The 14,324-nt window shown below is 39.9% G+C and overlaps 1 protein-coding gene across 1 annotated transcript in view; it reads left to right on the plus strand.

The window, feature by feature from the left end:
- LONP2 (lon peptidase 2, peroxisomal) overlaps positions 1-14,324 on the plus strand; it is a 36,643-nt gene that overhangs the window by 19,675 nt on the left and 2,644 nt on the right. Inside the window, exons 12-14 of the mRNA XM_017816230.1 lie at positions 7,712-7,854; positions 12,028-12,235; positions 13,374-13,564. Of these exons, the coding sequence (XP_017671719.1) occupies positions 7,712-7,854; positions 12,028-12,235; positions 13,374-13,564 (542 nt within the window). The remainder of the gene's footprint in view (positions 1-7,711; positions 7,855-12,027; positions 12,236-13,373; positions 13,565-14,324) is intronic.

Raw genomic sequence — 14,324 nt, forward strand, 5'->3', positions numbered from 1 at the left:
CAATATTTGTACAAGCAGTGGTATTAATTAGAGGGGTATTTGAAGAAGAGTTTTACCCACAGTAAAAACTTCAGTAATCTCTCTCTGAAAATCTGTTTCTTGATGGTCTGTCAGCTTTACCTTGTCTTTTTTTCCGAGCTCAGTATTTCCCTTCTGAAAATTGAATCTTCTTTTACCTTGTTGAGTTTTCTGAGGTCATCACAGTGTCTGTGGAAGCTGTAATATCAAAAGATTGATTTTTGGCCGTGTTTGCTTAAGCAGATTCAGCTCAGTTTTCTCTGAATGTTTGGCTTAATAACAGTGAACTCTCCCAGTAGCAGTGGCTCTGAATGTGTGGATCCTGCAGTTTAAATCATTTCACCTACATTAAAAGAAGAGCTTTTAAGATGTATTTATTAATGCTTTCCATTTATATTATGTGCACCTTCTCTCCTCTGTGATGGACTGTTCTGAAGACAAACACTGAGTTTGTCGATGCTTCTGGGATACCTGGACTTGCTCTTAACCCGAACACTGAGCCTTTGTGCTGTGGTGGCCAGGCTTGCAAGCACCAGCAGGGTCTTTGCTACTTCACTTTTTTGATAGCAATTCTGACAAGTCATGTTTTTAAAGTATTTCTTTGTATTGAAGGGCAGCTGTGTCTAAAATGTGCTTCAAAGGTTTAATGCAATTGCTGAATAAAAAGAAATGTCATTCTGCTCTTCAAGCCTTCTGATAAAATAAATGAAAGGTAGGTTCAGAGCACAACTCATGGTACTGTAAGAAGAAACACTTTATTATTAATGCAAATAACAAAAAGGAACTGTATTAGACATCTCAATCCAGCAAGAGAGGTATTTACCATGTTAAAATTAGCACTGGACTTGCAACTTAGGTATTTACACTCTTAAAATTATACACTGTTAAAATTAGTACTGGACTTGCAACTTACCAAGGCTAAATGAAAATAGCAATCTAAGTGCTTCAGAAGAGGGCAAAATGTTAGAGCTTTTGGTTGACAAAGAGTTTGGAGTAAGCCCAGAAGAAATGAGCTGTGAAGAGTTGCCTTTGTACTTCTGGTGTGGAAAGTGTTGGTAAGAAAAAGCTGGTATTTAATAAAAGGGAGTCCGAGGGACAGGTGGCTCCATCGTTTAACTGTGGTGTATTATGAAGACTTGTACGGAATGGTGCAGTCTGCAAAGTGTGGTTTGTTCTGTACTGATAACGTGCTTATACCCTCCTGTATTTTTAACAGACTGTGTCACTTGCTGGGAGTATGTGACAGTAGGATCCTTTTTAAAAATAGTTTTGTTTAGTTTTCATTCTGTTTGTTGGAAACAATGAAGTATTCAAAACAAAGCTTGTAAATATCTCCAAATACTTGCAAGTAGATGCAAATAGTGGGATTTGTAGCCTAATTTGTTTTTTTTTTGGCATTTTTTTCTCCTGTTGATTAGCAGACGTTTGTGCAGTTGTGCATCTTGATGATGAATTTTTATTTCGTATAATGAATGACTCTGGAAGAATAGTTAATCAAGTTGTTGTCTCTTAATAGTTACATTTAGAAGTATTTCTTGAATTTTTTTCCTCTATCTGTAGAAGACCTGTAATTCATTTTTGCTTTACACATTTGTCAGTTACTGATGTGGGATTGAGACTACAGTTAGTGCACTGATATGTCCTGAGTTGGGACTAAGAGAGGGAAAGCTCCAGCCTTGCCTCGCTTGCTCAAACATAATTTGTTCATAGCATATCCAAATGGTAACATGGTGCCTGTTGGGCTTATTTAGCTGAGTGCCTTGTGGCTTGTGGGTTGGAGTAAAAGTTAAAAGGCATTGGGTAGGAGAATCACAACATTCCCATCATCATGCTGATTGTCAGATTAACTCCAAGAGGAGCATCTGTTTGCAAGGCTTTGTAAAGATCAGGCTTTTGACACTGTTTGATAGTGGGCTCTGAAAATGGAGGGTACCTGCCATAGCAGAGCTGATGCTGGGAGATGCTCTGTCAAGCTGTGTTTAGCACTTCCCAAAAATGCATGACTGAAGCACAGGGGCAGCTTTGTCTTGCCTTCCTGCTCCTCTGACTCCTGAGCTTTGCGAAGTTGGCAAGTGGAGCAGTGTTGGTTTGCATCAGTCCTTGGGTTTGTACATGAACTTCAGCAAAGGCAAAGGGAGTCATTTTTCAACCTCTCCAGGGAGTCATCCTTGTGTACAGTAACACCATCTGATATTTCACTGCAACACTATCTAAGATTTATGAGACACTCTTGAGTCTTTTGACAGTAGACGAAATTCTAGTAGTCACAAAAATATGTGAAACTCTCCTTCCTATTTTAGTGCAACTGCCTTGAGAATACAATGCAGCAACTGTGCACTAAGGCATCATATCATGATACAGCAGTTGAAACCTGGAGTGAAAAATTATTTCTCTAATTCAGACCTGAAAGGAAATTTAGGACAGGTAATATTTAATAACTAAATTTAATAATTAAAAGTGGTTAAATTCTATTTATGTTGAAACTAAGGCTTTGAAAATACTTAATTATTTCCATAACCCAGTAATAACAGTGCAGTTTGTTCTGCTCCTTATGGATGAAACAGCACTTGGTTTTGAATTTAAATGCAAGTTTGACTCAAGTAGTCAACGTGAACTGACATGTGAAGTGTCCTCCATCTCTCAACTTGGGCATGGTGCATTTAATCACAAACCACTGCATTGTGAGAGGGATTGGCTTGTTTTTAGTGTGTGTGAGGGCCCTAATACAGCTCTGCTGACACCACTGCTCTTGCAGAAAGTGACCTGTTCTATGTTCTAACCAAACCTCAGCCCTTTAAGCCTCACGGGATCTCCTGTAGCACTGAGAAAGTAGTGTATGAAATCTGGTGAGCATCAGTCTCACGGTGGTGGGGCTGCAGGTACTGCATGAGCTCAGCTCTGCTGGCCTTACTAAGCTCTGCAGGCTGCAATACGGGGCTCTTTAGAAAGACTGCTTGGACTGACTTTCCTGTTGCAGGCAAAAGGGATAAATGTTATGAAAAGTTTGGGTTTATGTACAAAAAATTTTTTCCCATATTTTCCATGTTAATTTATCTAAGCATTCCTGCATGAACACCCCAAATTCAAGTGCTTCAAGTGAACGTTGTTATTCGAGATCACAATTGTTGGAATGCAGTTATTGCATGAAAAGAGACCTTTTCTGATCCTGTGGGGAAAAATACACCGAGCATTAAATTTAGGTGTATAAGTAAGTTTTAGAGGATTGGGGTCCCAGGAAGGTGCTCCCTTCCTAAAGAAAATCCGGTGGAAGTAATGCTTCCCAAAAATATGAACAAGGTTTAAGTTGGACGTTGGAATGTTGCTTTTAGGACGCAGTTTCATGTTATGCCTGGCTTTGAATGTGAGCCATTGTCGGCAAGAGCAATCCTATCCCATCCTACCTAAATGCACTTTTGGGGAGTTTGTTAGTTTGGAGAGGCTGAAAGAATCCTGGGTCTGTAGGTTGTGTGCTGAAGCATCTGCTGATAGGTCAGATGAGAAAGAAAGAACATGTTATTTTCCATTTAATTGCCCTCAAGCTTGAAACCTTTTCTGTCATTTTAATGTTCTTTCTCATTCCTCTTCATAACAATTCAGCAAATCAGAATGTGTTACATTAAAAACTGCTCTAAAATGTTAGGCTGTTATTATAATTGTTCTCTCTTGGTCAGTAAGTATGGCTAGAAATCTTTGGGCTTGAGACTTATGTGTTGCTGGTGCTTAATTTAAATATATTTTATGACAAGATGAGAAATTGCTACATGTGAAGGAGGTTTTAGACTCTTGCATTCTCTCATTTCCATTACATCTGTAGCAGTCTTAAATTTTTAAGTCTTTGTGCCATGGAATTCCTAATAGTTCACTGTATGTTTTCTTAGGAGTCCATTTTCTTACAAATCCAGTATTTACATGCGAGATTTTGTTTTATTTTGGAACTTGCAAAGGCAGTTTCCTGAGGGACATTGTTGTGATCTTTGAGTAGCTGCAGATTCTGCTTGGAAAATTTGAAAATAATTCTCTTTTTTTGGTCGGTTGTTTTTTGAACTTTTTTTTTGTTACTTTGGGAAAGCTCTATGTTAGTTTGTTACTGTTTATTTTTAGTTTTTACAATTTTTAGATGTTGAAACAGCACCATACTGCTTTTGCTTAAGCAGTCATGTAATAGCAGATCAGCAGGTGGTTCCTCTAGTGCAGTTTAGAGCTGTGTTTAAGGGCACTTCTTTGACTTTTTAGCTTATTTTTCCAACTTACTTCAAAATGTAAGATGATTAAGCTTGTTCTGTTTCTGGAAACTTGAATTTAGCTGTCTTGGTTTAGATAAATGTGTCATTTAACTTGTACTGTGGTTTATGGCTGTGTGTAGGTAGGGAACATGCATTTGTCATTGTTAATGGAAATCCTAATTGCTTGTGTCTTTATGGATTCTTCACGGTCAGCACTTGGTCAAAGATGATAAAACAAGATGGTTTTTTCCTTCAAAGAAAATATTAGTGTTTGTAATTATATTTTGGGACATCACTGTATGCTTTTATATAAAAGTAGATCATGTCAGAGTTCAGGTTAATATTTTTAATAAAATTTTGGAGTTTGTTATTGCTACAGATTATAAAATGGGATCTACTAATTGGATTAGATAAACTCAAAGAAAGAGTTTCTGATTCTTTTATAGGGCAGGTGGCCTCAAATTCCCTACTGGTTTGTTTATGGGAACTCTGTCTCTTCAGCTGCATATGCAGAGTTAGTTGAAACAAGAACAGTTGTGTTTGTTAGACATTAAAATCTTGGTATAGTACAAAACCAGCTGTTTTTAAACTTAATTTTATTTTGAAATATGAATTGTATATCAGATTACTCAGGTTTCAGAGATCTGTGGTGTTGAAATGGCAGTCTGAGTTGCAAGAATAGCATTGCAGGGTTACGTTTCCTTAGACTTGTTAGTATTTATGTCTATGATTTTATTATGTACAAAAATAGTAGTTTAACAAGAATATAGAGACATGCTGGAACAACAGGAGAGCCATCTGACTAAGGCAGTGTTTGCAGTAAAGGAGTGGGATTTATGCACGGAGCAACGAGTTGTACAATGGAACGGTTAGTGGATGTTGGATAATAACTCTTACATGTGAGTCCTGAATGAAAGCTGAGTTGCTGCTGTTCTGGTAATAGTGATGTCAGATGTTTTCCTTCACACTGTATTAAGGCATTAGTGAGAATTGCACTGCTACAGAATTAGCTGTAAGAAGGCCTTCATAAATCAGGATTAATAACAGGATAGTTTGTGTCTTGTGAAAGGAGACATTCTGGTTCATCCATTCTGAGATTTACTTTTGCAGCACTGAGCACCTCTTCATGTTATAGTAAATAGATTAGATCAGTGATCTGTGGTTTTCTGTAGTTGTTTAAACTCTAGGATCTTCAATTATTGTGCATGCATTAATGTGTAAAGGAAGATGGTTTATTCCTTTGAAGAAGGAAGAAACCACAATTTTCTTTTCAAACTGAAATTTAAAAGAATTCAAAGAAAGGAAGCAACTCATATTTGGGTAACTTCCCAAAATATAATGCAGGAGTTTGGAAGCTTGATATATATTTCTGTGTAATACAGACTATGCTTTAAATATGTATTAGGCCTGTGTGTTTGGGGTGGGAAGAAATATCTTCACTATGTGCAGGATGCACATGGCAGGGAGGCACTGCTGTGAAACTGCCACAGAACCTTAGAAACATCTGGATTATTTAAGTATTTTTCATCTCTCTGTGTTTCACTAAAATATTGCTTCGGGCTCTCGGGAAAATGGTAATGAGCCTTTTGCATCTGGATCAAATTCCTTGGGGAAATGACTCCCTGCTTGCATTCTCCCTCTATTTCCAGTAAGTGCACAGTGTGCACCTCCTGAGTTCTTGAGCTCAGTCATGCAAACAACAGGCTCTGCAGGCTGGGTCTGAGACCAGGCTGGTGTGAGACTTTGATATTTACTTGGTTCCCACTGCAGTTCACTTTTGTACAGAAAACACATTTGTAGAGAAAACAGAAATTTTAAGGCAGTTTTGCTAAGAAAACAGTTGTATAGGTAAGAAATACAATTGTGCTATAAATGAAGGAAGGGAAGAGCCCACTTCTGAAGCCATAACTATTGCTTTAATTATGTGGTCCCTTCTAGATTACATTTGAGTATATTGCATTCAGAAGTCTCCAGCTACATATTTATAAGGGGTTTATACCCTTCCTGAAGAGTATATCATACCTGGAGGTGTTTCTTAAAAAAAAACCTTTGAGGAATATTTTGCTGCTACTGGTTATTGGTCAGGATACCTTGGGAGTATCTCATCCAACAAAACCAAGACCAGAGCCCTGGGTAAGTGTAGTATTTCAAGACAAAAGCCACAGATGAAGCTGTTACACTGAAATGGTTTGAGGTTTGTCCACTGAACATGGACTGTATGTGCTGTGTTCTGAACTGGCTGTTGAAGCAACAGGAGGTGGCAGTTTTTTGAGTTAAGCAGCCTGGTTGAATGGAAGGTGTCCCTGCCTATGGGGGCTTGGACTGGATGATCTTTAAAGGCCCCTTCCAACCCAAACCATGCTATGATTGAGTAAAGCCATAAAAGTCGTAAGAGACGAAACGCCCCGTGAGAGGTGTAATGTCAGAATGTGTGCTGTACAGGCTGTGCTGAAGGTGGGCACTGCTGTGGTGGGGCAGTGATTCCCTGGGACAGCCTGGAAGGAGGTGGTACACCTGGATGGGTCATAGGCTCCTGGAGGAGCTGGTTTCTGTGTGGTCTACACATGGCAACTTCTGTTGAGGGTGTGTGTGAGAGGAGTGGGATGTGGAGGGAAGGAGAGTCCCAGAGCAGTAAGTTAAACTGTCCTTGTTGGACACTGTGAAAGGAAATGTTTCTTGATGTCATGCAGACAGGTCAGTGGTAAATAGTGGAAAAGTAATGTAAATCTGTAAAGCAGAATGCTCCTGCTTTACATGGCAGAACTTAATTCTGAGTGTCAAACAGTAAGCATTTGAATCCTTGCTGAAAGAGAGCACAGTTGTGAATGTCTGTAAGAAGAACACAGTAGTTACTGAACTCTGAGCATTTCCACATTCAGCTCTGTATTCTGTATTACACGACATTGCTCCTTCTGGAAGAAATTCTTCTGAAGGTGGGGAGGCCCTGGCACAGGTTGCCCTGAGAAGCTGTGCCTGCCCCAGCCCTGGGAGTGTTCAAGGCCAGGTTGGACGAGGCTTGGAGCAACCTGATGTGGGGGATGGTGCCCCTGCCCATGGCAGGGGTTTGGAATTAGATGATCTTTAATGTCCCTTGCAGCCCAAACCATTCTGATTCTATGAAATACTGTTTCTGTGCAGAAATCTGATGAAAAGTGCAAAGTCCTAAATGAACTTAATGTGTTTTGCAATTTGAATTAGTTTAAAATGTATTTAAGCAGATGAGTTGCATCTCTGTCAGTATTCTAGATTTAATATTTTTGTTGATGAACAGCTAGAACGTATTTAGGCTTAATAATTAAATGCGATGCCATATTATCGTAACAAGATTTTGGTGAAGGATGGTTTAAGCACATTTTAATGAATTTTCTGAGCATTTCTTTGAATATTTTATTTTTCTCTGTCATGATTTTTTAAAATTCCTCTGTCTAGAAACACTGTTACAAATCCTAAATCAGATTTTCTTCTCTTAGATTGCAAAGAGCATGTCACAGAAGATGCAAAACCAGAATCCATCAGTGACACAGCTGACCTGGCTCTGCCACCTGAAATGCCGATTTTAATTGATTTCCATGCTTTAAAAGATATCCTGGGACCACCCATGTATGAAATGGAGGTAACATCCTCATTTGTTTCTGCTTGACTGTTGTTTCTGGCTGGTTTGACTAGTTGTGTATTTTATTGCTATTGACCGAGTTTATACAATATTAACTTCTTTAAAATGTGTCAGTAACAGAACTGTTTTTCTTTGTGTTCCAGTGAGTGTTTTCACCTAAAGAAGTTTTTGTTTTCTTTTAACTCATGGTACATAAATAACCTAATGCCATGACTTTCTGTTAGCAAAGATGCCTGGAGCTATTCTGTGCTTAAGAATGTGGTGGTGTTTTTTCAGTTTATAACAAGTTTGCTTTTGTTTGGGGGATGTTTGGTGGTCTTGGGAAAGAAGCCAAAAGTAGAACCCAGGAATCCTGTCTCTGCAGCAGCTGTGCTAAGGACTGTCCCACATACCTCCTTAAAGCCAGTCAGCATTTTTGGGTATTAAAGCCACTTCAGTTTGCACCAGAAGTTCTCAGACATTCTTTAGGTTAATGTGACTCTTAGCTATTAAAATGTTTTATGATCAGTCAGGCACCTCCAGCTCTGTTCCTCAGTAGGCATATTTCAGAATTTTTTCTCTCCCCCATCTGTGCATTCCTCCATTCTATGGAGATGCCATCAGGTAAAGGAATTTGTTAGTTTGGGATTCTCTTTTCACCATTTCCATTGCAGTTATTCTCTGCCTTAGTTCAGGCCCAGGTGAAGTGACTGTCAGTGGTGTGACAGGAAACTTGTTCGGATGAAACACTGAATTTTTCTGTCTTTATTGTGGAGAAAAGGTCAGTAAAGCAATAAGTTATGGAGAAAATAGAACAGAAGGGAAAACTTCCATAAGAGACAAACTTCTGAGAACTTTCCTCTTAGAATTCTTTTCTCCTAGATCAGAGGCCCAGACTCCAGTGGGATTTGGAGAACAAGAAGGGGACAAGATGTGCAGGGGAAAACAAGTGCTTGTTAAGGAATGAGTCAGTTTTTAGAACTGACCTGAGGTTTTGGGATACGAAGGTTTTATCATGGAAGAGATTCTTAAGGAAGAGACAGAAATGAGGAAACTTTGCAAATGAGTTGTAAGCACAGCTCCTGTCTCTGGCAGGCCTTTCAGACTGGCTGCTGGTGGGTTTTCTGGTGTGTTAGTCTGCAGAGTGTGTTTCCTCTCCATATTTGGCCTTAAAGCTTCACCTTTGACCTGCATTTTGCCATTTCTCAGTAGCTGAAACAAAGCCACTGTGTGAGTACCTGGATGACACTGAGCAAATAGAACTGAAAACATGACACGACTTAATTGATCTGTTGTCCTTCAGGGAATACCCGAACACAAGGGATTAATCTTTCACCTTTCAGTGCTTTGCTTGTTTATTTTCTGCACGGCTCTCCCAGCAGAAAGACATGACAGAATATTCAGCTCATACTTGTAGGATTAATTCATTTATCACAAATAAATAATCTTATGTGTCGCCCTACAGAACAAATGTTTGAATAAATCACATAGTGAGGCTTTGAAAGAATAATCTTGACAGTTTAAAGTGTAAAAGATTTAATGAAATGTTTCAGCACTGCACGCTTTGGGGGGAAAGGATTTATAACACATCCAGTGTGTTTATAATGAACTATTTATATTTTTGGCTTGGATTTTATCTTTTTTTTTTTTTTTTTTAGCTCAGGTAACAAAACATTACTGGCACCACAGGAAGGCCCATCAGGATTAGTTTATATCCTCATAATGGGAGTGAAGTTGAAGGGACAGAAGCTGTAGGTCAGTGAAATTGCCTGTTCTAGGAAAAGAAAGTGCACATACCATAAAATAATGGCTCTGTTTCGTGCACATTTCTAATTAAAGAACAAGGGAAGTTCTTTTAGAAGCAAAACCTGGACAAAGGACAGGTTTAGATGGGCATTTTTATCAAAGAACTATCAGTCTTGTGGTGATATTTCTGGGAAACCCTCCTCCCTCAAAGGGCAGCTGCTGTTAACGTGCTTTGCCAGCAGTGATTTGCCAGGAAATGAATCAGAAGAGGAGACTGGAAAAAGGTTGATACAGTCAGGTTGGGAGAACCTGTGGAAGGATAACAAAGGTGCTCAAGGCCAGCAAATAACTGAACTGGTTCTCATCATGCCATTGTGAATCAGTGATTAAATGGCTTTTTGTCCATTACACTGACTTACAAAGCAACTCCACAACTGCAGACAATGTCTCTTGTCCTTTATCTTGGAACAACTGTAAATGTTTTAAAATAAATGACTGTGCTAAATGTTAAGGCTTTAATTCTGCAGTGTCCAGGCAGCTAAAATGTATCTGATGGTATGTTTAGATTACAGCTACATCACAGCTGGGTTGTTCTCATCTACAAAAATTTTCAAAACCCAAGACTTAAAGTCAGTAAAATCATCTTCATCATCTGACAGATGTGACTAATCATCAGCTGATTCTGGAGGTCATTTTTAATTGAAGTTGTTTAAAAAGTGTGAGAAAGGATTTCTTCTAATATAAATTCATCTGGCTTTTGGTGACAAGAAATGATTCAGAAGTGCCAAGAGTGACTGAGTCTCGTGGAGCTCACTGTAACACTCCCTAGGTGTTTAATGAAATATAACATACTTTCATCTCTGTATTGTGTGTCTGTGTGTGTGTTTGGGGATTTTCAGAGATCTTTTCTGCAGACATATCAAACTGCCAGGGCATTTTCCATATGTTTGCCTGTCAACAGGCCTCAGGTAAGGCTCAGCTGAGGAGGTGACAGTAGGGGTAGTCCAGTCTCTACTAGGACAGCAGGAGAGGTTGCTTGGCCTCTGAAGCTGCCACTTGAAAGGTCATTAACACCTACTACACATCTAATTTCTGTTACCAGATCTCAAATTACTTGTGAATGTAGGAGGACGGTTTCCTACCTAGTCTGAGGATACAGGAGGGAGGTGATGTCCTTAGAACCATTTGTTTTTTGAACTGTTGTCACATTTGCTGTATTCTGCCCCTGAACTCTCAAACAGTGGAGTCAGTCTGTAAGCTGTTTCTAATTGATACACAGAGTCCAGTCCAAAAAAACTGAAAGAAAAACCCCAAACCAACAAACCTCGTTCATGGCTGCTTTGGGGTGGGAGAGGGTTTGGACAACAGCTGATATTGTTCATTACATCTGAAATGTTTGAAACCACAGTGGGCTGCCAAAATTGTGATTGTCTCAAGTGCAAAGGAGAATGCTCCAGTGTTGTTGGATTTCAGTGTGAGCAGGATGAACTGACTTTGCTAACCTGAGTTACTAAGATAATCACAGTAAATAGCTCCAACTAATAAAATTCAGGGAATGAATATAGAAACTAATGTTAGCGAAAGGGAAAATGCTTGATGAACTCTTTTGATACCATAGAAGTGAAACAATATTATGTAAAATTTTAAATGCTAGAAAAAACCACAGCCATTTTAGCTAAATTATGCTAATAAAGGCAAATGGCATGATGTTGTTCCTAATGCACAAATAACCAGGAGCCACAGGAGAAGGGTTGTGTGGCTTCCTTTGCTTTAGCACGATAGGAGTGTAGTTACTGACTCCCCTGGCTGTCAGCTGGATCCAGGGCTGTCTCACTGGCCTCTGCTCCTTAGCTCTGCTGTCTCTTGTGTGGGGCAGAGCTTGCTTAACTGCTTGTAATTCCTAATGGGAGTCTTGTCAGATTTGCCATCCTCTTTCTTACCTGTCCTGCAGCACATTCATTTCCCGTTATTCACAATTGTTTCTAAATGTTTTCAGTGAACAACATCAGTGTGTTTGTCTGAGTTCAGGCAGTGCCAACCACCTTAAACACTGGAGAGCAAAACTGTCTTTTTCACATGAGTAACAGCCAGGACAAATATACCTCTAGCAGATGGGTTAAGTCACATAAACATTCAATCAGGATTGACTAAATAGTTGAAGTCCCTTGAAGGGAAAGATTCTCGTGCTTTTGGGGGCAGGGAAGGTTCCAAGAACGATACACCCAGATGTTTGCCATTGCCTTAAGCTAAGCTGCCACATACAGCTCCAGTCCTGTAATTAGTGTTTACACATATCCAGAATTACTGCTGCATTAAATGGTAAAATAAGAGATCAGACACTTGCCTTAACTTTTGTGTTTTAATGGGTACAGCAACTATCGAATTGTTTTTGCAGTAGATTTTTTATGACTGTTTCCTAAAGCGTTTCCTGTGTTTTCTTTCCCTCAGGTGTCTGAACGCCTGAGCCAGCCAGGAGTAGCCATAGGCTTGGCTTGGACTCCCCTGGGAGGGGAGATCATGTTTGTGGAAGCGAGTCGCATGGATGGGGAGGGGCAGCTCACCCTGACGGGGCAGCTCGGGGACGTCATGAAGGAGTCGGCACATCTGGCCATCAGCTGGCTGAGGAGCAACGCCAAGAGATACCAGCTCACCAACGGTGTGTGGGGCTCTGGGCCACAGCACTGCAGGGCAAGGATTCATACTGCAGGGAAATTCAGGGTCCTAAAACTTGGTGGTTGTTAGAAATTCAGCAGATTGTCGCATTGCTGAGTAACGGGGGGAGTTACTTGTACTCACTGTGGAAACCTATTAAGTGGTGCCATAACAGAGAAAGTTTTCCAGCCATCAGTGCTACAGTGAAGGTGAAATCAGCTCCAGAGTTCCTTTGTGTAGTTCTTTCCTGGTTCCTGTGAAGGGGGTGTTGGTGGCACACAGGTCAGTGTGGGCAGAACAGGAGTTGTCACTACAGGCTCTCCCACCATGGCCAGTCTCTCCCTGCAACAGCCTGGCAGGTGGGACAGCCTCAGTGCCAAGGTGCTTCTCCTGGGTGGTGCCAGACTCTGCCTCTTACTCATTTTTACACTTGAGCTTTCCAGCAGTACTTTCATGATGTACATAGATATGGAAGTCTGTAGTTTTTATCTAAAATGAAGACACAGATTCTGTTAAAAGTATGGTTTTGTAGTCTTAAGTTTTAATATTTTGAAAATGTTGGGTTTGTATGGTAGCTGTTGAACTGCAGTGCAATAGGAGTCTGAACAAGAACATTTTAACTCTGTTTTTTTTGTTTGAATCTCCCAGGAGCTGTGGAAATGTGCTTTCTAGCATCATTTGCTGAATAGGCAAATAATTGTCCAGTATTTGTCATTATGTCTGGAAGCTTAGATAGGTTAAAAACCAAAATGGAATTAATGTATGAAATGCTGTAGGCATTACCTGTGGGTTCCTGTGGAGTGCTGATTCTGTGGTATATTCCCTGAAAATTGACATTTATGGTTTGGGACATAAAATTTCTACATTAATCCCTACTCTGAATTTGCCAACACATGCAAATGCTGAGCTTACTGGTTAATGTGTTACAGTTTTCTTCTAGGAATCTGGATGCAGGAAAGCTTATTGGGTTCTCTTTTTGTTGTTTTTTTCTGGGGTGTTTGCAACGTTGTGTTGTTTTTTTCAGCCTACTGTTAAAAAAATAGTGCCAAGGCTTTTAATTCTTGGTGGGCCTTCAGAATAAAGACTGGGAACAAAATGGGTTTAGATTTTTAACATTGAAACCATTCTTTTTTTTCCTTAAGCTTCTGGAAGTTTTGATCTCCTTGACAACACTGACATCCATCTGCACTTCCCAGCTGGAGCTGTCACAAAAGATGGACCATCTGCTGGTGTTACCATAGTAACCTGCCTTGCTTCACTCTTCAGTGGGCGGCTGGTGTGCTCAGATGTAGCCATGACAGGAGAAATTACACTGAGAGGCCTTGTTCTTCCAGTAAGCATCATTTGAGAAAAGAGCTAAGTTGTATTAATTCTCCCTACTCTGGATATAAAATCTGTTTATAGGCACTCAGAAAAGCAGGGTCTTGCTGGATCATTCCTTAGCAGCAATCCAGTCTCTTCTGGTGCAGTTGGGAGGCTGATGGAAGCCAGCCTGCTGCAGTACTGTCCCACTCCTCCCTCTGCTTTGCTTTTCAAGATAAAGCCAGCCTTGATGTGGTTTTTGTGGAAAACACATTAAAATGTCTAGTTAGAAAGGAAACCTGGAAGTCTTAAAATTCAAGATGGGTCCAAAATGGGTATTGCAATTTCTAAACATGCTCCCTCAAACTATCAGTACAGAACTATCTTTGGTTTCTTTGAAAAGTTGTTCCTTAAATCTCTCACAGTAACTGTGTGTAAGTTACTCTTGAAACCATCCTCCATACACCTATTTTTAGATTTTTCTGAAATGTTGTTCCTTGTGTACAGTTTAGCCAAAAGGTGTTTCCATAAAGCTTTTTATGGAAAATAAAGCATGAGGGCAAAGGAAAGTTTTCAAACAAATACAGTTTAAAGTGTCAGTGGAGCCTGGTGCAAGTGATTAGGCAAATATAGGAGTTATCATCCCATACCAAATGATGGAGAGGAGGAGGATGAAGTAGGAAAACAGAGGCAGCACTTTGTGTCCTGCAGAGGAGAGTAAAGCAGGGGGTGCCAGAAGGAAGTAGCAGAGGAGGAGGATCTCTGGAGTTTGTTCTGAGGACACTGAGCTT

The sequence above is a fragment of the Lepidothrix coronata genome, unplaced genomic scaffold (assembly GCF_001604755.1).
Source record: "Lepidothrix coronata isolate B3197 unplaced genomic scaffold, Lepidothrix_coronata-1.0 Scaffold54, whole genome shotgun sequence".
Lineage (NCBI taxonomy): Eukaryota > Metazoa > Chordata > Aves > Passeriformes > Pipridae > Lepidothrix > Lepidothrix coronata.